Source organism: Bos grunniens, chromosome 27 (assembly GCF_055505025.1).
Source record: "Bos grunniens cultivar Pamir isolate PY7600 chromosome 27, Bosgru_T2T1.0, whole genome shotgun sequence".
Lineage (NCBI taxonomy): Eukaryota > Metazoa > Chordata > Mammalia > Artiodactyla > Bovidae > Bos > Bos grunniens.
Window position 1 is genome coordinate 42,815,481 of NC_141191.1, and position 25,575 is coordinate 42,841,055.

General features: G+C 44.1%; 1 protein-coding gene and 2 long non-coding RNA genes across 3 annotated transcripts in view; 2 read left to right on the forward strand and 1 right to left on the reverse strand.

The window, feature by feature from the left end:
* LOC147343885 (uncharacterized) overlaps positions 1-6,449 on the reverse strand; it is a 54,748-nt gene extending 48,299 nt beyond the window's left edge. Inside the window, exon 1 of the long non-coding RNA XR_015156388.1 lies at positions 6,371-6,449. This is a non-coding gene — a long non-coding RNA (uncharacterized LOC147343885). The remainder of the gene's footprint in view (positions 1-6,370) is intronic.
* LOC147343886 (histone H2B type 2-E-like) lies at positions 2,418-4,496 on the forward strand. The gene has a single exon (XM_086380818.1). It carries the CDS (start codon positions 2,577-2,579, stop codon positions 2,955-2,957), a length of 381 nt encoding a protein of 126 aa, XP_086236944.1. The 5' UTR covers positions 2,418-2,576; the 3' UTR covers positions 2,958-4,496.
* A 57-nt stretch (positions 6,450-6,506) lies between the features above and the next one.
* LOC147343887 (uncharacterized) lies at positions 6,507-14,386 on the forward strand. The gene is made up of 2 exons (XR_015156387.1): positions 6,507-6,641; positions 7,687-14,386. It is a non-coding gene; the product is annotated as an uncharacterized LOC147343887 (long non-coding RNA).
* Positions 14,387-25,575: the final 11,189 nt, after the last annotated feature.

The following is a 25,575-nucleotide window of genomic DNA, read 5'->3' on the forward strand; positions in this document are numbered from 1 at the left end:
TTAGATGTAATTATATATTTTAGTAATCAATTGCTGTGTGAATGCTATATTAACACTTAACAAGATTGCATGAACTGGCAAGTAAGATAACAAAATACCCCAGCGCATGTACCAGCCACTGTGTTTTCACACCATGTCTAATGAATGTAAATAATGCCTTTGACACAAATCTAATGCTATTAGCCTTGGATTTCTTTCTGAAAACTGGGGGTGTGAAAGCAAAGCTGCAGGTTCTTTTCTTAAGAAGAAGAAGGAATGTGTTTATTTGTGACTAGCAGCAAAATGGCATGGGCCTGAGCAGACATCACCTCTTCCCACTGCTGACTGGCAGGTGGAGGTGAGAAAACAAACCGCAAGCCTTCCCTTCTGGGGGCGCTGGGAGGGGCCAGGGACAAAGAGGCAGCAGCTTGTGTCAGAGCTGGGGAGAAACGAGCCTCCCAGAACAGAGGGTGAAATACTGGTCTTTAGCCTCACGGAACCCAACTCCAGTGCAATTGGCAATTCTTACAAGAGGAGAGCAATGGAGAAGTGAGAGGAGCTTCAGCCTTGACCCGGAGGGAGCCCTCCTCCTGCCTCTCTGGGCAGCTACACCAATGCCACAGCTAAATGGGCAATGCGTGGCTGAAAACTCAAAGGACACCCAGATATGCCAGGGCTGGGTCAGTGGAAACCTGAACACTGGTTTTCCTAAGGTCTGCCTCAAAGAAGAAATTCGCACCTGGGGTCACTCTAATGTCCGGTAGAAAGGCTGATATGGAGAGATTTGCTTACGTATTTTAATAAATCACACATGTCCCTTTTAAAAAATAGCCCTGTACAAAGAAAAGTCATGTTTTGATTCAGAGTTATAGTCAAGTTATAAGATACAATAAAGTGAAAGTGAGGTCATTCAGTCGTGTCCGACTCTTTGTGACCCCATGGACTGTAGCCCACAAGCTCCTCCATCCATGGGATTCTCCAGCCAAGAATACTGGAGTAGGCTGCCATTTCCTTCTTCAGGGGATCTTCCGGATCCAGGAATCGAACCCAGGTTTCCCGCATTGCAGGAAGATGCTTTAACCTCCGAGCCACCAGGGCAACAGCCGAATTGATTGGAAATTTGGTTTTATAATTATAAGATAAGGATGCTAAGAACTAAATTATAATCCTGTAATGTTACAAAAAGGTAAAAAAGAAAGCCTGAAATTGGATGGCAACACTGCGAGTCACAGCTGGTATAAACAATGGGGGGTGGGTGGGGAAGAACTGCCCACCTTACATGCCAGCGTGACCACTAGATGCCCTGGAGAGAGTCCGGATGGTGTGCGGAATGCAGACAAATCTCTGTCTGATTTGAAGAGTCCTTGAGTTTTAAACCTTTTTCTCATCTCCTTATAAACACAACCTGTTAATTAGTTTATGGCATGGAGGATGGCCAAGATGTCCTCTGCAACAGGCATTTTCCAACTTTAGGAGTGTCACAGCTTTCAAAGACAATACCAGTTTCCAGCGGAAGGCTTCCATCATCGTCCATTTTGGTTCTTCACTATTTAGCTTACAGCGATTTTATGTGTCAACTTGGTAGACTATGGTACCCTCCCAGTAAAGCACCAGTCTAGGTATTACTGGAAAAGTGTATTTTTTAGAGGTAATGAACATTTTGGAGAAGGAAATGGCTACCCACTCCAGTATTCTTGCCTGGAGAATTCCGTGGACAGAGGAGCCTTGTGGGCTACAGTCCATGGGGTCGAGAAGAGTTGGACATGACTGAGCAACTGACACACAATGAACATTTAAATTAGTGGCTTTTAAGTAGAGCTTCCCTGGTGGCTCAAAGAATCTGCCTGCAATGCAGGAGACCTGGGCTCGACCCATGGGTTGGGAAGATCCCCTGGAGTAGGACATAGCAACCCACTCCAGTATTCTCGCCAGAAAAATCCCATGGACAGAGAAGCCTTGCAGGCTACAGTCCATGGGTTCACAAAAGAGTCAGACATGACTGAAGCGACTTAGCACAGCACATAAGCAACAACAGCAAAAGCTCCTGCAATGGAAGGAATTCTGCCTTTAAACTGCCATTGGAGTCAAGACTACAGCAGCAACTCCTGCTGGGATTCCCAGCTTGCCAGGATTTCAGACTTGCCATCTCCTATAACCATATGAGGGCTTCCCAGGTGGCACTAGGGATAGAGAACCCGCCTGCCGATGCAGGAGACGCAAGAGATGCGGGTTTGATCCCTGGGTCTGGGAGATCCCCTGAAGGAGGGCATGGCAACCACTCCAGTATTCTTGCCTAGGAAATCCCATGGACAGAGGAGCCTGGTGGGCTACAGTCCATAGAGTCTCAAAGGGTCAGACACGACTGAACGACTCAGCACAGCACATAATCATGTAAGCCAATTATTTAATTATTTTATATCTATGAGAGAGAGGGGGAGAGGAAGAGAGAGGAAGTCTGTTGGGAAGAAAGTCTCTTGAGTTGTTTGTTTTCATTGTACTTTGCTTTTATTTCAACATAACATGCAGTTTAAAAAATTAACATGATTTATTAGCATTTTCAAGGTCTTTCTGTGTTGTTGGATATTGTCATTACAAACATGCCTGAACCGGCTAAATCTGCTCCTGCCCCTAAAAAGGGCTCTAAAAAAGCTGTGACCAAGGCCCAGAAGAAGGACGGCAAGAAGCGCAAGCACAGCTGCAAGGAGAGCTACTCCGTGTATGTGTACAAGGTGCTGAAGCAAGTCCATCTGGACACCAGCATCTCCTCCAAGGCCATGGGAATCACGAACTCCTTCGTCAACGACATTTTCGAGTGCATCGCTGGCGAGGCATCGCGCCTGGCGCATTACAACAAGCGCTCGACTATCACATCCAGGGAGATCCAGACCGCCATGCGCTTGCTGCTACCTGGGGAGCTGGCCAAGCACACCATGTCCGAGGGCACTAAGGCTGTCACCAAGTATACCAGCTCCAAGTAAATATGATATGCCTAGCCGCTGTTAACGGAGAAGGCAATGGCACCCCACTCCAGAACTCTTGCCTGGAAAATCCCATGGACGGAGGGCCTGGTGGGCTGTAGTCCATGGGGTCGCTAAGAGTCTGACACGACTGAGTGACTTCACTTTCACTTTTCACAAAGCTTACAAAGAAAAAAGACACTAAAAGAAGGGATTTAGTTCAGATTTAAGACATAGCTCTAATTACATACTTACAATAAATCCATTTCCAAATGTTCTGTTTGAACCAAAATTTAAGATTGCATTTGGTGGATATTTGTATCTGCTGTTTTTGCAAGATTTTTTATATAATCTCTGATCCACCCCCAGTTTACTCAAAGTTCTATCTCTCTGAAGATCCTTGACTAATGCACTTACTAACCTTGTATTCACTTCAGCTAATTAATTTTCAGCCTTTCTAAAGGTAGGTTTTCTAAATAATTTAGATAAATGGAGTTCTTCTCAAAAGGTGGCAACTGAAGTGCCACATGGATATTGGTGCATCCTTTGCCAAACCTAAGTCTGAGATTCAGTGACCTAAAATTGATGGAATTTCCTTTGTAGTTTGAACAGTTTTTTCTGATGGATTCAAATTAATATCAAGCAAAGTTCATTTGATTTGTTCTGCTCTTAACCAAATTTCATAAACTGAGATGAATATAAGAGCCTGGAACTTAAGTGACCTAATGAAGTACATCATTTAGCAAAGAAATGCATTTTGTTTTGTTTTTTTTTCTCACTTGAGTGCATTCACATACGTATACATATTTGAAACTAGGAAATTCCCTTTAAGCCAGGAGAACAATTTAAAAATTTGTCTTTAAAAAATTGGTTCAATCTACCCCTCAAAACAGCAGAGTCTGTTATATCTGTGGGGCCTGTAAGAGTATTTTGACAGGTGAGATATCAAAGTTTGGTCTGTTTTTCTCTTCAACTCTAATGTGACTTATACAATCTCAGGCAGTGCTCATAGACTTGTGGATCATAAACTACCTGTATCGGAAACATGAAGATGCTTTTTTAAGATGAAAGTTGTGATGATGGGACCCACAAATCTGCATTTTCTAAAAGTGGCCCCGGTGACTCAATGTACACCAAAGTCTGAAGACAGCTAAGCTAGAGAGAATATTTGGGCTAATTATTTTTGTAGAATAGGGATATTTCTTTAATCCACTATCTAGTGAACTAGATAAGATCTCTTGGGGTTGAAATGGTGTAGAAATCCTCTCTGAAACAAATGCCTCCTTGTGGTGATAGCGAGAAGACCAGAAGGTACGTGGGAAGATATTCAACACCTGGAATCATCAGAGAGACACAAGTCAAACCACAATGAGGTGTCACCTTATACTCGTGAGAATGGCTGTCACCAAAAAGGACACAGATCACATATGCTGGCAAAGATGTGGAGCATAGGGGACCCTCGTACCCTGTTGGTGAGAACGCAAACTGGCACAGCCACTGTGGAAAACAGTATGGAGGTTTCTCAAAAAACTTACAGTGGAACTACCTAATACCCCAGCAGTTCCACTCCTGGGCATACATCTGAAAAAGACAAACACACTAATTCGAAAGATACACACCCCCCCAGTGTTCATGGCAGTACTATTCACAATTGCTGAGATATGGAAGCAACCTAAATGTCCATCCAAAGATGAATGGATAAAGAAGACATATATTATGTATACATGACACACACATGGAATACTACTCAGCATAAAAGAACGAAAGTTTGCCATCCGCAACAACACGGGTGGGACTGGAGGGCATTATACCAAGTGAAAGGAGTCGGTGGAGAAAGACAAATACCGTACGACTTCACTTATATACGGCATCCAAAAAATACAGCACACCTATGAATACAATGAAAAAGAAACACAGATAAAGGGAGCAAACTAGTGGTTGCCAGCTGGGACAGGGGAGTGGGAGGGGTACACATATTGGGTATAAAATAGGCTACAAGGATGTATTGTTCAGCATGGGGAATATAGTCAATATTCTGTAATAACTAAAAATGGAAAGCCACCCTTAAAAATTGTATAATCAGTCAGTTCCAATATAGTTCAGAAATCCGAAGAACTGCAGGGTTTGTTGTGGAAATTCTAATGAAAATTTTTTGGAAATTCCAGTATTTAGAATTTCTTTGACTCATGTGCTGAACAAAATTCTTTCTTCAGCTCACAGAGCCTGGTCTTTGGAAAATACAAACAGAAGCTCTATCAATGAAAAGAGAAAGTGTGGTCCTCAAAGAGAACCAGATATAAAAATCAGAGATAATATATAAACACACAATTTCTTACAAACCAATAAAATACCCTAATTTCAATAAAAATAAAAGTTAATTAATAATAAACCAAAATAGATTTTCATCCTTATACAATGGTCCTGAAAATGACACAGTAGTTGCATATCTGGAAAAATGACAGTTTAATAAGACTAGAAAAAAAATGCTGCTTATACATCAGAGTTGAGTGTTATGTAGTGAAGATTATCAAGAGATTTTTCGTTGAAACAAAGGGGCAGCTAGGCATGCAAATGTTTTGTGGGAGTAACACGGTTATTCATTGTGTGCCTCCTCCTTGGTGTCAGACGCCTAAAGAAAACTGGCCCCGCCCACCATGTGCCAGTGCTAATCATTCCAAGAGCGTCAAGGAGATCCTGTGTGCTTGGACAACTGCCACATCTCTTCCTTACAAAGTCCCTTTCTCCAGGCCCCAGGTCTCTAACAGGAAAGGGACCTCAAAGTCCTCTTTCTTCCACTGAGTGCTTGAATCCCTTGTGCAACAACATCTCCACCAAGTGGTTGTCTAACCCATGTCCTAAAGCTGCCTGTTCACATGCCTCCATCACAGGATTTCAGTAATCCAACCCCCCTCCTTTCTTGTATCCCTGAAAGACATATGAAGGTGAATGTGGACATTCTGTTTACACAGATCCACACTAGAAGACCACGTTATCTGAACTACCTATATTGCAGATGGCTTTGGTGAAAATTTCAGTTACCAATCTTGAAACGACTCTGGATATGCTTGAACACATCATGTACAGTTCTGGCTATTTGGAGTGGTAGATTGCCCCCCAAGTATGAAGTCATGGGTTTGACTATTTTCTACATATTTTAGTAAACACAAGTGTATAAAAAATTAAAAAATAAGCTATGTAGCATCTAAAATATCCTGTAGCCCACACTTGGGTACCACTGGTCTAATCTATCCTCAAGCACTCATGATATACAGCACAGTTTTGTTACTATGTTAACCTGAGGGTCTGGGTCTGTACTCTTAATTCTGCTTACAACGCACTAGGGCTGAGTTCACGTCCAGACCTGAGGCTGACATTCTGGTGCTAATGCAGGGCCTCTCTCCAGCCCAACAGCCCTTTTCTACAGAGCATCTTACCTCCTGAATCTCTTGAGTCATAAAGAGATGACATCTCCTCCCCAGGCCTGTTTGGGAGAGCTCCACCCTCATTTTGAAGGCTCTCTCCTCCAGAACCCAGCTGTTTCTTATGAAGAACATGGGCTCTCTCTGCTCTCTGGGATGGGAACTTTCAGCTCCTCACCCATCACAAGGGAAAAGATGGAGAAACATGACTGGAATTGCTACACAGAGGGACTACCGCTGAGCTTTTCTGTTTACCCCTGAGGCTGCACAGTCACACTGCTTGGATGTGAGTAGAGGTTCAGCATCCCTTTAATACCCGTGACCCTTCCACACAGTCGAGGCATGAAGGATAAGAAAAGCAAAATCTTCCAAATATTTTCCAGGCTTGATATTAGAGTCATGAACTTCTCAGTGATTATTATGTCTAACTGAGGTTATTGGTTAAAGTGGTAGCCGCCAACTTAAGCTCAGACCTCTCCTTAAAGTGTTTCCACTATTAGTAAGATCCCTTTATTGAGTAATTCTGCTGGGGTGGTATCTTGGTCTGCTTGGGCTACTGTACAGAATACTATAGACGGAATGGATTTTTAACAACAGACAAGGACTTCTCACAGTGCTGGAGGCTGGGAAGTCCGGGCTGGAGGCATCAGCAGATTCGGTGGTTGGTGAGAGCCCGTTTGCTCACCGATGGCCCTCTCTTCTCTCTAACCTCATGAAGTGGAAAGGGCTAGGGAGCTTTCCAGGGTCTCTTTCACAAGGGTACTAACCCCTCTACGAGGGCTCTGTCTTCATGACCTAATCACCTCCCAAAGGTCCTATCTCCAAATGCCATCAGTTTGAGGGCTAGATTTCCAAATCTGGAAGGACACAAGTAATCAACATAGAGCAAGAAACCCTCTACCAAGATTGCTTCTATGGCGAAACAAGTATTTTTCATCACCAGGCAACATTTGTTAAGTGCCTATTGTATACACATTACAGCAATGGCAGTTGCTCCTCTGGGAAAACCAAAGCAGATAGAGCTTGGAGAAAATGTTTACACCCAAATTATCTGGGGGGGATTGGCTGCTCCTTCAGGCATCTAAAGAGAGTGGAAAGACCCAGAATACTAGAGACAGAAGAATCTGGGACTCAGGGTGAGGGGGGTGCAGAACTCTAAGCAGGGCAGAGTGGAGGGCAGCAAGAAAAATAGAAGGTAGGGGTCACACGCATTCTCTGCAGGGTGGCCACTCATAATCAGAACCTTCCCCAAAGTGATGTGTGTATTTTCCTGAAACTCATGAAACACCTGTTATAAATGGATCTCCTAAGGAAATAATTGGCTTTTCCAGGTGGCTCACTGGTAAAGAATCCACCGGCTGATGCTGCTGTTTCGATCCTTGGTTGTGAAGATCCCCTGGAGGAGGAAATGGCAACTCATTCCAGTATGCTTGCCTGGGAAGAATCCCATGGACAGAGGAGGCTGGCTGGCTACAGTCCATGGAGTCAGAAAGAGTCAGACATGACTGAGGGACGGAGCGCGCACACACAAGGAAACTATCAGAGCCTCTGAGTTAAAAGCACCTGCAGTGATACGGGGTGAAATACAGACAATACTTACAGGCTTAGAGGCCAGAGACAGAAGTTGACCTAGGGACTGCAAATCGGTTCTTGCCTTAAAGGAGCTTAAAATCCAGCGAAGGGGAAGGGTGTATACTCACCAACATAAGATATAATGTAATATATAATGCCAAAAGCACAACAGTGAAATTATAGGTGTTCAGTGATACTCAGAGGAGGAGGGTCTCTGGGGCTGAATGGTGAGGAAAAAGCACCATGATGAAGCACCTGAGCTGGCTTTAGGATTAGTTTCTTACTTTGGAAATCAAGGTCTACACCATAATGGATTGGTAGACTGGGGAAAGGGCTTAAAGTATTTAATAGAGTGAATTCTTTGTCTAGAATTATTTCGGTTAAATCATTTCTGTGACTGTGATTTGATTACTTTTTAATATTCATTTATTTATAGTTGATTGATGATTGCCTTACAATATTGGTTTGATTTCTGCCATACATCAACAGGAAAGAACCATAGGTGTTGGGAAGATCTATATGTTCATCACAAACACGAAGACATGAATCTACAAGGACGTTTCAAAAAGGGAATTCTCCAGCAGGAGAAATATTTTCATTTCTCGAGGCTTTCAATACATCAAATACATCAAAAAACTTGGAGAAATGCCCTATTAGATAAAAATAATACAGCCCCTGGTGGTATATGTTAACTGCTTACACTTTATAAATTACTGCTTTTACTATAACATACAAATAGGAATAGTTTGTTGTTTCTAGTGCTTAAAAGGTATATTTTCATTTTATCCCCAACAGTTCCAAAAAGGTGCATGTTATTATTCTCCCTATCCTCCCGATAAAGATGAAAATGCTGTCACAGAAAGACTGCATGTGGCCGAAAGTTACACGTCACTGAGAGGAGGCCCAGAACTGGAAAGCGGCAGCCTGACTCTAAAACCCACACTTTCAACTACTAAGCCACAAAATCGCCTATCTGTATATCCTTATTTGGAGAGAATATCAAAGCTTAAATTTAAGCTCTCTCAGGAGATGAAGCCACCGCCCCACCATGCCCCATCATTCTTTGTGATAGGCTTTGAAGACGCATGCGCGCTCAGTCATGCACCGACCTCCCCACCATTCCCCGTCACTCTTTGTGATAGGCTTTGAAGACGCATGCGCACTCAGTCGTGCACCGCCCCACCATTCCCACTCTTCGTGATAGGCTTTGAAGACGCATGCGCGCTCAGTTGTGGCCCCATGCACTGCAGCTACCAGGCTCCTCTGTCCACGGGAATTCTCAGGCAAGAATACTGGAGTTGGTTGCCACTTCCCTCTCTAAGAGATCTTCCAGACCCAGGGATCAAACTGGTGTCTCCTGTATTGGCAGGCGGATTCTTTACCACTGAGCCACCTGTGAAGCCCCAGGCTTTGAAGAGACACACAAGCAAACAACTTAATATGTGCACATGTCTGCAAGAATCACATTCTTAGAGTCAGGAAGACAAGGAGTTAGGGACCACCCCTGGAGGCAGAGAAGCATCAGAAGAACAGCTTCTCACATCCGGAGAGCAGCAGAGTGTGCCTAAACTTCCTTCCCTGACCTCCCCTTCTCAGGCAGCAACTCCTACAGCCACACAAGCATGGAATGAAATTATACCAACTAATTGTGTTCTGCAACTCGGCATAGGTTACTGCAAGTACAAAGGGACAACTTTCCTGATAATTAAGTCTCGAAATTAACTCCCCATCCAGAAAATGAACAAACATTTATCTCCTACTGAGATTATTTTAGTCTGGCTGCTGATTCAACAAAATTAGCAGAGATTAATTGACATTCTCAAGAAAGTGGGAGAGGGAGGTGGAAATGCCTCCTTGGAAAAGGAGGCAAATTTAGGTCATGGTTTGACATCTCAACCAAGTGAGCCAAAATATGGTTTATTTACGTCTGTTAACTCCCAATTGCTTAGCCTCTGACCTTGGCACGACAGTCTTAGAATCAGGAAACCTGGGTTGGATCCAGTTTCTGCCACTTAATAGTGTCATGACCCTGAAAAGGGCATTTGACCCCTATGAGTTTCATTTTTCTCATCATTAAAATGGGGATCCCATGCCAACCTCCCTGTATTGGGAGTGGTGTCCCCATGGATATAATATGTGCAGAAGCCCCGTGGGGACTCCATAGGCCACAGATGATGTAACCTTGTTTATTCCATCATTAATATGAACAGGGCCAACCATTACTCCATTACTAATATTTCTTCCATCTGAATAATTCAATTCAGATGACAAATTTTACAAAGAGCTCAAGCCAAGATCTAAGGATCAGAGTCACTTGGTTCTTATTGCCACTGTACTTCTGAGCCAAAATTATTAGAACTGAAGTTTCTACTCTTAGAACAAACTCTCTGGCCTTCTATTATCTAGATGAAAATGAGCTTCCTAATTCAGACACTGAATTCATTCCCTGAAAGTTCCTTTACAGCTGATGAATATAAATATTTATGTGCGTGTGTCTATGACATTAATGCCATAGCAAGAATCAATATACAGTTTTTGAATTAGAAACAGTTTTCTATAATCCTATGCTGTCACTCAAATATTTATTTTACAAACCATGTGTTTACATATAAACAGTGTTAGTCACTCAGTCCAACTCTTTGTGACCCCACAGCCTGTAGCTCGCCAGGCTCCTCTGTCCATGGATTTATGCAGGCGAGAATACTGGTGTAGATTGCCATTCCCTTTTCCAGGGAATTTTTCTGACCCAGAGATTGAGTTCAGGTCTCCTGCATTGCAGGCATATTCCTTATCATCTGAGCCACCAGGGAAGCCATGAACAACCACTTTATACATAAATGGTGATAATCTAGTTTAATTACAACTTGGGGTTCTATTTGTGTATGTAACACTATATTATATGTATTTTCTGGTAAAATTTCTCCCAATAAAATTTAGTAATGGTCATGTGTAAATTAACAAGTAGATTAACCAGTTTTGGAATACTTAAGATACTTTCTTCTTCTAGGGTATTATTTTGAGAACCTGCTGTTGTTCAGTTGCAAAGTTGTGCCTGACTCTTTGTGATCCCATGGATTGTAGCACACCAGGCTCCTCTGTCCACCACTATCTCCTGGAGTTTGCCCAAACTCAAGTCCATTGAGTTGGTGATGCTATCCAGACATCTCATCCTTTGCTGCCCTCCTTTCTTCAATTTAAATCTGAATTTTGCAATAAGGAGCTCATGATCTGAGCCACAATTAGCTCCCAGTCTTGTTTTTGCTGACTGTATAGAGCTTCTCCATCTTCAGCTGCAAAGAATATAATCAATCTGATTTCAGTATGAACCATCTGGTGATCTCCATGTGTAGATTCTTCTTTTGTGTTGTTAGAAGAGGGTGTTTGCTATGACCAGTGTGTTCTCTTGACAAAACTACGTCAGCCTTTGCCCTGCTTCATTTTGTACTCCAAGGAGAAACTTGTCTGTTACTCCAGGTATCTCTTGACTGCCTACTGTTGCATTCCAATCCCCTATGATGTAAAGGACATATTTGGTTTTGTGGGAGGGGGGGCTGTTAGTTCTAGAAAGTGTTGTAGGTCTTCATAGAACCAGTCAGTTTCAGCTTCTTCAGCATCAGTGGTTAGGGCATGCTGCTGCTGCTGCTGCTAAGTCGCTTCAGTCATGTCCGACTCTGTGTGACCCCATAGATGGCAGCCCACTAAGCTCCTCTGTCCCTGGGATTCTCCAGGCAAGAATACTGGAGTGGGTTGCCATTTCCTTCTCCAATGCATGAAAGTGAAAAGTGAAAGTGAAGTCGCTCAGTCGTACCTGACTCTTAGTGACCCCATGGACTGGAGCCTACGAGGCTCCTCCATCCATGGGATTTTCCAGGCAAGAGTACTGGAGTGGGGTGCCATTGCCTTCTCCGGTTAGGGCATAGACTTGGATTACTGTGATATTGAATGGTTTGCCTTGGAAATGAACTGAGATCTTTCTGTCATTTTTGAGACTGTAGCCAAGTACTGCATTTTGGACTCTTCTGTTGACTATCAGGGCTACTCCATTTCTTCTAAAGGATTCTTGCCTATAGTAGTAGATGTAAAGGTTGTCTGAATTAAATTCGCCCATTCCCGTCTGTTTTAGTTCACAGATTCCTAAGACTTCAGTGTCTACTCTTGCCATCTCCTGCTTGACCATGTCCAGGTTACCTTGACTCAGGGACCTAACACTCCAGATTACTGTGCAGTACTGTTCTCTACAGTGTTGGACTTGGATTTCACCAGCAGACACATCCACAGCTGAGTGTCATTCCCCTTTGGCCCAGCCACTTCATTTTTACTGGTATGAGTGTGTGCTCAGTCGCTCAGTGGTGTCTGACCCCATAGACTGTAGCCTGCCAGTCTCCTCTGTTCATGGAATTTTCCAGATAAGAATACTGGAGTGAGTTGTCATTTCCTATTCAAGGGGATCTTCCTGACCCAAGTTTTGATCCCTCATTTCTTCCATCTCCTACATTTGCAGGTGGATTCTTTACCACTGTGCTAGATGGGAAGCCCCATTCTTACTGGATTTGATAGTAATTTCCCTTTACTCTTTCCCAGTAGCACACTGGACACCTTCCAAACTGGAAGACCCATCTTCTGGTGTCATATTTCTTTGCCTTTTCATACTGTCTATGGGGTTCTCCATAGAACCATATGTTCTCCATACATATGGTCATGTATGGCAGAAAGTGAAGAGGAACTAAAAAGCCTCTTGATGAAAGTGAAAGTGGAGAGTGAAAAAGTTGGCTTAAAGCTCAACGTTCAGAAAACAAAGATCATGGCACCCGATCCCATCACTTCATGGGAAACAGATGGGGAAACAGTGGAAACAGTGTCACACTTTATTTTTCTGGGCTCCAAAATCACTGCAGATGGTGACTGCAGCCATGAAATTAAAAGACGCTTACTCCTTGGAAGGAAAGTTACGACCAACCTAGGTAGCATATTGAAAAGCAGAGACATTACTTTGCTTAGTTCACAAAGGACCTTAGTTCAACAAAGGTCCGTCTAGTCAAGGCTATGGTTTTTCTTGTGGTCATGTATGGATGTGAGAGTTGGACTGTGAAGAAAGCTGAGTGCCGAAGAATTGATGCGTTTGAACTGTGGTGTTAGAGAAGACTCTTGAGAGTCCCTTGGACTGCAAGGAGATCCAACCAGTGCATTCTGAAGGAGATCAGCCCTGGGATTTCTTTGGAAGGAATGATGCTAAAGCTGAACCTCCAGTACTTTGGCCACCTCATGTGAAGAGTTGACTCATTGGGAAAGACTCTGATGCTGGGAGGGATTGGGGGCTGGAGGAGAAGGGGACGACAGAGGATGAGATGGCTGGATGGCATCACTGACTTGATGGACGTGAGTCTGAGTGAACTCTGGGAGTTGGTGATGGACAAGGAGGCCTGGCATGCTGCGATTCATGGGGTCGCAAAGAGTTGGACACGACTGAGCGACTGAACTGAACTGAACTGAACTGATGGGGTTCTCCAGGCAAGAATACTGGAGAGGGTTGCCAGTTCCTCCTCCAGTGGACCACATTTTGTCAGAACTCCTCACCATGACCCATCTGTCTTGGCTGACCCTGCACGGCACGGCTCATAGCTTCAATGAGTTACACAAGCCCCTTCGCCACGACCAGGCTGTGATCCATGAAAGGGAATTTTGAGAAATAGAGCAACACTAACAGTAATGATGACAGTGATAACAGCATCTCATAGAGCTGCCCTATATGCTTGTGTGGGTCAGATGTGGAACGGCGCGAAAGGCCACCACTGACACTTCTAATCACCGTAGGTTTACCCTTCCTGTGCCAGCATTACGACAGAGTGCAGGCAAGTCTCAGCATGTGGACTGGCTTTCTCTGACTCGGGCTGATGGCAAGCTGCCCCTACATACAAAATCGGCACCATGTGCCACGCTCTGTGCAACAAGCTTTCCCTGAATTACCTCATGCGACCCTCTCCACTGTCTTATGAACGTGGACTTTATTATTGCCAACCAGGTGTCACAAGCACTGAAACCTTAGTTCACTCAGCAAGCGGCAGGGTGAGAGTCAATTTCAGCACTTTCTGATTCCAGGGTCTACATCCACCCAAATGTTAAACGTTCTGTTCTACTTCATTGCCCTGAATATCGATGATACCTGCATAGTCAAATGTTATCTACAAGCCGCCAGTGATTTTCTTCTCTGAGATTCTTTCCTCAAAGGTAGAATTACAGGGTCAAAGAGTAGATCCATTTTAGGGGTCATATGACTCTACTTCGTCCTTGACAATGTAGCTAAATTCTGCTGTATCTTTTCGCCCTTCATTCAGAAAGTGTTGACTGAGCCCCTGCCACACTGCAGGCTCTGTTCTGGGATTTGGAGAAGGAACGCTGGGTAGGCAGACCGCTTTCTTGTCTTGAAGCAGCTGGAAATGAAGCGGAAAGCTGACAAACCCACCTTGTGTGCTATGGCTCTTATTTCTGTTTCCTATTTTGACCTGCAAATGTGTGAACTTTACCCTGTAGATTTACACTTTGAGTAAATGGAAATGGTGAGTGTGGATCCCCGTGAACTCGAGTGACTGGTGCTCTGGTGTGCGTGCAGGAGACGGGAAATTGAAGCAGGAAAGGCCAAAGGTTGTTCAGAATTATTTCCACCTTCCAAACACTCATACAGAACTTTGTTTCTACATCATCATGATTTATGATTTAGCTACTTGTAGGAGTGTCATATCTAGAATTCTTTCATGCAGCATGTGAAACTTTAAAAAACACAGTTTTTTTGTGGACACTCAACAGATCTGTTAAATGAATGAAAACACTACATGAATGACCAGTGATATCAAAGAACTAAATAAAATGGAATAATTAGTAATTTATTCTATACACACACACACACACCGCACACACCATTTATTGGGTACCCACGTCTTTGTTTTAAAGACAGCCTCAGAGATTGTGACTCTACACATACAATTGAGTGTACCAAGTAGGCAATGATTTGTAATACTCTTTTTCACTGTTTCCACATCTCGCCTGATTATAAAATCAGTGTTGGAAAAAAGTCATTCTCAGGTTCCTTCTCATAGTACCTGATCTAGTTGGACTACTACTACTACTACTACTAAGTCGCTTCAGTCGTGTCCGACTCTGTGCGACCCCATAGACAGCAGCCCACCAGGCTCCGCCGTCCCCGGGATTCTCCAGGCAAGAACACTGGAGTGGGTTGCCATGTCCTTCTCCAATGCATGAAAGTGAAAAGTGAAAGTGAAGTCGCTTAGTCGTGTCCGACTCTTAGCGACCCCATGGACTGCAGCCTACCAGTCTCCTCCATCCATGGGATTTTCCATGCAAGAGTACTGGAGTGGGGTGCCATTGCCTTCTCCGAGTTGGACTAGGAATCTATTTTTTTCAAAACAATTTGCAGATGAATTTTATAATCAGGAAAAAAAAATTAAACACGACTCTTAAAAGAAGTGAGACATGTCAGAATTTGCAACTGATTAAAAATATGAAGAGCAGAGAGCTCTGAATAGATGAGCAATCTCTACTATCTTCCTTAGTGGGCTGTCAGTCCTGGAGATCACCTACGTGCCTCTTAGAGATTGATCAGACACTACATTGTTACGTTGCCACCCTTAGCTTTGAAAATGGGTTCACAATGTGTCGGCATATAGAAGTAATCATTTAAGTTGCCTAACAAGGTCACGGTGATATACGATATACTATAATTAGCTTAGCATAAGGGGTTACCATATTAGAAAATGCTCTCCTGAAAGTGGAATTTGAATTAAATGATACCCAAGCTATGAGAGGGGACATCTTGCTTGTTTCAAGCAATCCTGTCCTGAGTTGTACATACACAATTGTACTCATAAACATACAAATACCAATAAAACTCTGTAAACCACAGCAATTTAATTTCTATGTATAATCCAGCAGAAGGTCTCTACATGTCCTAGAACGCAAGAATGCACACACACAAGAATGCTCATAGCTGCCATATTCCTCACAGCCCCAAGCCAAAATCAAAGCAAAAGTCCATCCACTATAAACAGTGGACTAAATTGGAGTATATTCATGAAGGGAATATTTTAAAGCAATGAAAATATTAATAAACAAAGTATTGCTATAAACAACAACATATGAGGGAATCTCACACACATAAAATTTGTGCAAAAGAAGCCAGACAGAAGAGAGGACACGCTGCACAATTTCATTATATGAAGCAGGAGCCCAGGCTACTAATCTACAGAGTTAGGTGGTAGGCAGAGCGGTTGTCTGGGGAGGCTGCTCACTGGGAGCAGATGCTCGGGGGCTTCTAGCTGCAGTTCCTGAGCTAGTGCTGGTCGCATGGGTGATTTTGTGAAAATATGTTGAGTTGTACACTATAACTTGAGCACATTTCTGAATGTATGCCATAGACTAATGTGCCATTTACTTTCAGGAAAAAAAAATATGATTATGTTTTTCCCTCAATTTTTTGGGGCAGGTGGATTTTTGCTGGTTATCTTCACTGATACACAGTCTCCCATCCTACAAGGAAGAGCTGCAGAGATTCCATACAGGAAACGTGTGGCGATGTTCGGTGCAAAGATTATGCCTTTTATCTACTTTCAGTCTGTTATTTACTCTGAATGTGTTTTCCAATAATGGCCCCACATTTGTGCTGATTCATCCTCCTGACCCTGCCAGATCCCCTGGAAGCAGACAAGGCAGAGAGAAGAAGCCATAACTCATTTAGGTCAGTAGTTCTAATGAGGTCTGGGGAAGAAAAAAAAGACACACCAGGGCTGGCTTCTCGGTCAGCCCCACCCAGGGCAGCCGTCCTGAACAGCCATTCTGTGGCGGTCTCACTATGGCTGGGGTAACAGGCCTCTGAGTCCAGAGAAGGACTGTGAATGATGACCCAGAAGCTGGCGCAGGGATCCAGCCGAGCGGCGTGCGAGAGGTGATTACTGGAAAACGGCCTGCAGAGCAAACGACGTGGCTGTCCCTGGTCCCCATCAGTTCTTCTCTGCTGTTTTGGGTACCTCTGCCCCCAGCCCTTTCCTCTGCTCTCCCATCCAACAGTGAGCTTCTGCAGTTCATCCTCAGACGACCTGGGGGCCCCTAGAGCTGCTCCCCCAGCTTGTAGAGAGCTGGAAATCTGGAATGTCCATCTCCCCCCAAGGCAGCCCAGTGGGGACAGCCCCAGACCCCAGCCTCTGCTCAGGAGCGCCCCAGACAAGACTCGAGCAGGGTGAAAGGAGGGGGACACAAGTTAAGAAGCGCTGAAATACTAGGTCCTGAAAATAATCAGGATGTCCTGCAGTGTTTTTAGAAATCAGGGAGAATGTAAAAATCCACGAGTCAAAAGAACAAAGTTGTACATAGAGACAGGCTCACCTGCTGCCTATTTTTCCCCTTGCCTCACCCGCCCGAGCGGTTCCACACACGCTCCTGAGGTGTAACATGGGCCAGCACGCCCCAAGCGGTTCCACACACGCTCCTGAGGTGTAACGTGAGCCGGCACTCCCCGCTAGATGTGCTCCCCTCTTTGGGGGACAAGGTCTGATCTGGGGTTTTCTTTTGCCTCACGGAACTTAAACCCTTCCCGGCCCATAATCATGTTTTCAAACAGCTCCATCTGGTTTCCAAAGGGTCCTCTCCGGGAAGTGTGGCCGCCCCGACACCTCCCAGGACACCTCCCGGAGGCCTCCCAGGCCTGGCCCCTCTCAGCCCTTCCCGGTCAGTGTGCTGATCCACCAGGACTACTTGTCACTGTCGTACTTTTTGTGGTCTTTCTTTCTTCTGGTGATAATTGTAGCTCCTTATCCTTCTTTTCTCTTTTACACAGTGGGACCCAACGTGAGGGAAAGTTTCTGTGGAAAGTGGTATTTAGTTTCCTATCCCCCAGGTAATACACTAAAGTTTTTGACTATATTAAAGTCTTTGTGTGGATCACAACAAACTGGAAAACTCTTAAAAGAGATGGGACTACCAGACAACCTGACCTGCCTCCTGAGAAACCTGTATGCAGGCCAAGAAGCAGCAGTTAGAACCAGACATGGAACAATGGACTGGATCAAAATCGGAAAAGGGCACATCAAGGCTGTATATTGTCACCCTGCTTATTTAACTTATATGCAGAGTACATCATGAGAAACGCTGGGCTGGAAGAAGCACAAGCTGGAATCAAAATTGGCGGGAGAAATATCAATAACCTCAGATATGCAGATGACACCACCCTTTATGGCAGAAAGCGAAGAGGAGCTAAAAAGCCTCTTGATGAAAGTGAAAGAGGAGAGTGAAAAAGCTGGCTTAAAACTCAACATTCAAAAACCAAAGATCATGGCATCCAGTCCCATCATTTCATGGCAAATAGATGTGGAAACAACGGAAAGAGATACAGACTTAATTTTCTTGGGATTCAAAATCACTGTGGACAGTGACTGCAGCCATGAAATTAATAGATGCTTGCTTCTTGGAAGAAAAGCTATGACCAACCTAGACAGTGTACTAAAAAACAGAGACATTACTTTGCCAACAAAGGTCCATCTAGTCAAAGCTCTGGTTTTTCCAGTAGTCATGTATGGATGTGAGAGTTGGACCATAAAGAAGACTGAGAGCTGAAGAACTGGCACTTTCAAATTGTGGTGCTGGAGAAGTCTCTTGAGAGTCCCTTGGATAGCAAGGAGATCCAACCAGTCCATCCTTAAGGAAATCAACCCTGAATATTCATTGGAAGGACTGATGCTGAAGCTGAAGTTCCAATACTCTGGCCACCTGATGCGAAGAACTGACTCACTGGAAAAGACCCTGATGCTGGGAAAGATTGAGGGCAGGAGGAAAAGGGGACGATAGAGGATGAGCTGGCTGGATGGCATCACCAACTGACTCAATGGACATGAGTTTGAGCAAACTCCAGAGGTAGTAAAGGACAAGGCAGATTGCAGTCCGTGGGGTCATGAAGGGTCGGACACGCCTGAGCGACTGAACAACAAAATCCCCAGGTAATGTGAAGTTTGTTCTGCGAAAGGCATTGGACTTGTGTAATCTTACTTTTATTGTCGATCAGTGTAACCGTGAGGATGTTTGGAGATATTTGGATTTACTCAGTTGCTATTATTTTGGGCCCCAAGAGCTTTTCCGCCTCCACGTTCTGACCCCTTACAGAGGGTCTGGAGAATGCAGAGGCCCCACCCTGCAGCTGCCCCATCTCACCTTTCCCCTGAGCATGCTCTCCTGTCCCCAGGCTGACAACACCAGTAGTAGAAAACAGGCAAAGAAGAGCAGATAGACCTTCATATTCCAAACATTACACAGAAAATAATAACCCTCCCTGAAAACACTGCACAATTCATTACAATTCATGACGCTCTGCTATGAAAATCAAAACCCCATCATGCCGAAGCCCTAACTACACATGTAAACAACTGCAGACTCTAAGTGAAGTTTAATGTCAGATTCTTGCTTTTAAATTTATTTCATCACTCGCTCTATGGTGGCAAATGAAATGCTGGGACACCGGAGGGAGAAGGGACGCTGGTTCGTGAGGTTCGTAACGTACATGTCAGATGCCATCTCCTGGCGAGAGTGCGCCTGTACCTCTGAGCCACAGATGCCTTTTATCTCTAATAGTGTGCTGGAACAGGCTGTGATAACGGTATCTGCCCCATTTATTTGTAGAAAACGTAATTTAAAAATTTAAAAGTAGTCCAGGTGTCTCTGTGGTAAAGAATCCGCCTGCCAATACAGGAGACGTGAGTTCAATCCCTGCGTCTGGAAGAGCCCATGGAGGAGGAAACAGCACCCCGCTACAGTATTCTTGCCTGGAAATCCCATGGACAGAGGAGCTACATACAGTACATGGAGTCACAAAAGAGTTGGACATGACTTAGTGACTGAGCACATTATTGAATCGGTGTCAAATAGATGTCTTCCAAATAAGCTCTGTGAGTATATGGATGTCAGTTTGCTGGATTTGATAGTATACTATGTAATATATGCTATGTTATCATTGGCAGAAGCTGAGTAACAGGTGTAAATGCCTCTATATACTTATCTTTGCAATGACCCATGTAACTATGTCTCAAAAACGCATGTTAAACATTTGAATAGCAACAACAAAAAAGGTTTCTTCTAGTTCTCCAGGAAAAGCTTTTGGTTTGAAATCTAGGACAATGCTCATTACCTGAGCTATAAGAGACAGGTTGTGCAGATACATTCCCCAGCAACCTCAGTTCCCTGGCAGACAATGTCATCTATAAATGCCCTGTAAACAGAGCAAGGCTGCATGCACTTTGAGAACCAATCTGCCCTGATACCTACTGCTACCCAAACGGCTGCCTCAGTGCTTCAGCTGACAATCGCCCAGGAACCCCATGTCTAAAATCTTCCTGAGCATACCTCAGGAACGGTGCAAAAGTGCTTGGCTGTGCGTGACAGGCTGAGTAAAAGCCCCCTAAGCTATCAAGTTTTAACTCTCAGGAAGAAAGGGGGTCTTTGCAGATGTAAGTACAGGGGAGTGGGTAGATTATCCTGGATTTTCCATGTGGGCCCTAAATGCAATCACAAGCGTGCTTAGAAGAGAGCGACTGGTACAGGTTCCGTACAGACACACTCAGAGGAGAGGGCGATGGCAGGACAGAGCTGCCCTTGAAGAATCGAGGGGTGCGGCTGCGAGTGGAGGAAGGCTGGCAGTGACCAGAGGCTGGAAGAGGTATAGGTGTCCACAGGATGCCTCAATCTCAGCCCAGTAATAAGGATTGGGGAATTCCGGCCTGAAGAACTGGGAAAAGACACGTTTTTGTTGTTTTAAACCACCACCTTTGTGAGAACATGTCATAGAGGTCACAGGACACTAATACAGCAGGACAGGGGGTAGTTTGCGGCAGCCGCCCTCATGCTAAAAGTGAGCGGGGGCCTCTGGACGCTGCAGATGCAGCACCTGACACGGAGTCAAGGGGCTTCCCTGCTTGTTGCTCTCTGAGGTCTCTATCGACAGAGATAACGGCATATTACCAAATCCTGCTTCTGTGTAACTGCTGTGCTTGGTAGGGGGGAAAAAGGAGTCTTCTAAAAGCAAGTGTTCTTTTTTAAGTCTCATATTGCAACAGGCACATTCAAATGCTGATCAAAGTCCTTCATTTTGTTCTATGATACCCTGTGTATATAGTCTAATTAGTTCCAAACTGTCCTCCCTTTGGCTCATTATGTTGTAACTCAAAATGTGATTTGTAGTTGAGCACGGCTGTCATCACTTGGGAATGGGTAGAAATGCAGAGTTTCAGGCCTCACCCAGACTTGCTGAATCCGAAACTGTGCTTTGACAAGACCCTGGGTGATAGCACTGTGCATGTTAGAGTCTGAGAATCTGCTCCAGGACTCGGAAAATCAGTACCATCTTACGATGACCTCACACAGCTAGTTCAGTTCAGTTCAGTTCAGTCACTCAGTCGTGTCCGACTCTTTACGACCCCATGAATCACAGCACCCCAGGCCTCCCTGTCCATCACCAACTCCCAGAGTTCACTCAGACTCACGTCCATCAAGTCAGTGATGCCATCCAGCCATCTCATCCTCTGTTGTCCCCTTCTCCTCCTGCCCCCAATCCCTCCCAGCATCAGACTCTTTTCCAATGAGTCAACTCTTCACATGAGGTGGCCAAAGTACTGGAGTTTTCAGCTTTAGCATCATTCCTTCTAAAGAAATCCCAGGGCTGATCTCCTTCAGAATGGAATGGTTGGATCTCCGTGCAGTCCAAGGGACTCTCAAGAGTCTTCTCCAACACCACAGTTCAAAAGCATCAATTCTTCCGCGCTCAGCCTTCTTCACAGTCCAACTCTCACATCCATACGTGATCACTGGAAAACCATAGCCTTGACTAGATGGACCTTTGTTGGCAAAGTAATGTCTCTGCTTTTGAATATGCTATCTAGGTTGGTCATAACTTTCCTTCCAAGGAGTAAGCGCCTTCTAATTTCATGGCTGCAGTCACCATCTGCAGTGATTTTGGAGCCCAGAAAATAAAGTCTGACACTGTTTGCACTGTTTTCCCATTTATTTGCCATGAAGTGATGGGACCAGATGCCATGATCTTTGTTTTCTGAATGTTGAGCTTTAAGCCAACTTTTTCACTCTCACTTTCATCAAGAGGCTTTTGAGTGCCTCTTCACTTTCTGCCATAAGGGTGGTATCATCTGCATATCTGAGGTTATTGATATTTCTCCTGGCAATCTTGATTCCAGCTTGTGCTTCCTCCAGCCCAGTGTTTCTCATGATGTACTCTGCATAGAAGTTAAATAAGCAGGGTGACAATATACAACCTTGACGTACTCCTTTTCCTATTTGGAACCAGTCTGTTGTTCCATGTCCAGTTCTAACTGTTGCTTCCTGACCTGCATACAGGTTTCTCAAGAGGCAGGTCAGGTGGTCTGGTATTCCCATCTCTTTCAGAATTTTCCACAGTTTATTGTGATCCACACAGTCAAAGGCTTTGGCATAGTCAATAAAGCAGAAATAGATGTTTTTCTGGAACTCTCTTGCTTTTTCGATATCCAGCGGATGTTGGCAATTTGATCTCTGGTTCCTCTGCCTTTTCTAGAACCAGCTTGAACGTCTGGAAGTTCACGGTTCACGTATTGCTGAAGCCTGGCTTGGAGAATTTTGAGCATTACTTTACTAGCACGTGAGATGAGTGCAATTGTGCGGTAGTTTGAGCATTCTTTGGCATTGCCTTTCTTTGGGATTGGAATGAAAACTGACCTTTTCCAGTCCTGTGGCCACTGCTGAGTTTTCCAAATATGCTGGCATATTGAGTGCAGCACTTTCACAGCATCATCTTTCAGGATTTGAAATAGCTCCACTGGAATTCCATCACCTCCACTAGCTTTGTTCATAGTGATGCTTTCTAAGGCCCACTTGACTTCACATTCCAGGATGTCTGGCTCTAGGTCAGTGATCACACCATCATGATGATCTGGGTCGTGAAGCTCTTCTTTGTACAGCACTTCTTGCCAGTGTTTTAAAACACCTTGCCACATGTGTGGCTACAGCATCTCCTTCTTCATTGGCTGGAACATAATACATCCCACTAAATAACATTGTAAACAAGTAGTTTCTTTAAGAAATAAAGACTGTATCTTCCCCCTACATTTGCTAGAACACAGCTTTTATTTGGGGCTCCCTGACTGCCAGGCTTCCTGTTTTTTCTTAGAGCGGTGTTATTCTGGGCCCAGCTGGGAAGAGCAAGCTCAGCTCTGCTGGGTTTTTCCTTTCCTATTGTCGCTTACTTAGATGTCAACAGTCTCTGCCTCCTTTGGTGCCCAGTTTGAGAGCTACGTGGGTGTTCCCTGGGCTTATAATTGCACAGAGCTTTTCGGGAGCAGTCATGTTTCCATAGTTCCCATTGCTGTTTGTCTGCCTCTCCATAACCAATGTTTTCGATCTCGGGGAGGCTTGGGAGGCCAACGTGCTCCTCCTGGCCCCCTAGTTGACAGCAGCATCACACTCTGATCTGATTCCACAAAACCACACAGTGCTCTTCTCCCCATGTTACCCTGATTCTTTAGTTTGTATTGTTTAGAGTTTGCCTGTTTTGTCAGTATTAAAGCAAAAGAGCTGATGCTTTTGAACTGTGGTATTGGAGAAGACTCTTGAGAGTCCCTGGGACTGCAAGGAGATCAAACCAGTCCATCCTAAAGGAAGTCAGTCCTGAATATTCATTAGAAGGACTGATGCTGAAGCTGAAACTCCAATACTTTGGCCACCTGATGCGAAGAGCTGACTCATTTGAGAAGACTCTGATGCTGGGAAAGATTGAAGGCAGGAGGAGAAGGGGATGACAGAAGATGAGATGGTTGGATAGCATCACCGACTCTATGGACATGAGTTTGAGTGAGCTCTGGGATTTGGTGGTGGACAGGGAAGCCTGGTGTGCAGCAGCCCATGGGGTCGCAAAGAGTTGGACACGACTGAGTGACTGAACTGAAGGCAAAAGTTTGACCCAGACTTTAAGGTATTCTAGCCTAAACTGCATTGACATGAAAGAGGCATTCTTGAAGCTAATACATGTGGACACACTAATTTTTTTTCCTATTTGTTTTTAGAGAAAATAATTCTCTGGTCTGTATTTGTCCACAAGAATATCGTCAGTGACCACCAAGTTAGAAGGAACCAAAAGAATAGCTAATTGTTCAGAGAAAATCTCTTTACTAACGATATTAAATAAAAGAAATACAGACCTCACATCAAACTGACTTAAATTATAGTTCTTTCCTTTGGAGTAAGTTCTCCTGAGGCTACAGACTATGCCATCAAACCCCAAAACAGCAAATAATCCAGGAAGTCTCTGGGCAGGAGGATAAATATGAGCCAGTCAAGTTTAATTCCCCTCTCTTGGCGAGAAAAAGCAGTAGAGAAAAAATCGGAATGGATTCAAATGCTGCCCATTCTTCAAACCAAGTATTTATTTAAAATAACCATATGGCCAAAACTCCCCTTTTTGTTTTTTTTTTTTACTGATTTCATATTTGTCTCTGCTTTCTCTTTCCTCCTGGGCAAACTACAAAATGAATGGCTATGATTTTAAATAGAATAAAGTGACTTTAAATGGAAACTATACAGCAAAGTCAGATTTATTTCAATGGGAGAATCTCATGCGAGCAAATGAGGGCATTATTTTTGCTCAAAGGGAAGATTTCCTAGACACCAACACCTCTGAAGTTGCTATTTCCAATGAGCATTGCTCCTATTATTATGATATTTCATAATATATATTGCCAGACACCAATTCTAACTCAAAATTAGGATAGATTCTATTATTCAGATGGTAATCAGCCATCATAAAAGTGAAAATGCCTTATTGTTGCAGATGAGTATTGTGTTCAAAACAACACACGAAGTGAAGGATGATGTCTAAAAAGTTTGAGTATTTATAGAAAACTGTTAAAAAACCCTGGGGCAAATTCTACAGGACCCAGTTGAGATAAGAAGGAAAAAAATTATCAATGTGACCTTGTCCAGGTGGGAAAACCTTGGGACAAGCAACCTTTCTGAGACTCTGTTTATTGCAGCATGAAAGTGTATTTTTATCTACATGCCAGACGGAGTGCTTGAGCAGATGAAATGAGATTCCCCCAGATCAAGCACCCCGTCCTCTGGCCACAGGAGTTCAGTTCCTTGCTTGTTTGGTGTTCTTGTTGTCAGCAACTATAGGTTAAGAGCTTTCCTTTTAGTGGGCAAATTATATACCAATATTAAAAATAATTCTCCATAACCTGCTTCATTTCTATCCCCAAAATATCCACACACAATCCCAGTCCCCTAGGGGCCAGAGCAAATGTTTGCTTGAGTGTGACCGAGATTATGTCCTTTTCTCAACACTCTTACTCAGTTTTGCCCCACTGAGCACCCTGATTCTTCTGATCCCCATCTCTGAAGGGGAAATCTCTATTTAGCCTGAAACAGAGAGACCTGAGGTTCTGGTCTTGACCAGGTCACAGGGGGTGACAGATAGCCTCACCCAGTGACAGGGTCTTCTGCGTGAGTTCCCACAGGAAACCTGAGCATCTCCAAGACCTACCAACAGTTTGCACTCCTTGTCAACGGGGGCAGTGAAGAGCAGGTCACAACATCTTCTTTTGAGTTGAGTCAGTAAATGG

Excerpts from the sequence above, each read along its gene's own strand:
- LOC147343886 (XM_086380818.1), top strand. The coding sequence starts at position 2,577 with ATGCCTGAACCGGCTAAATCTGCTCCTGCCCCTAAAAAGGGCTCTAAA.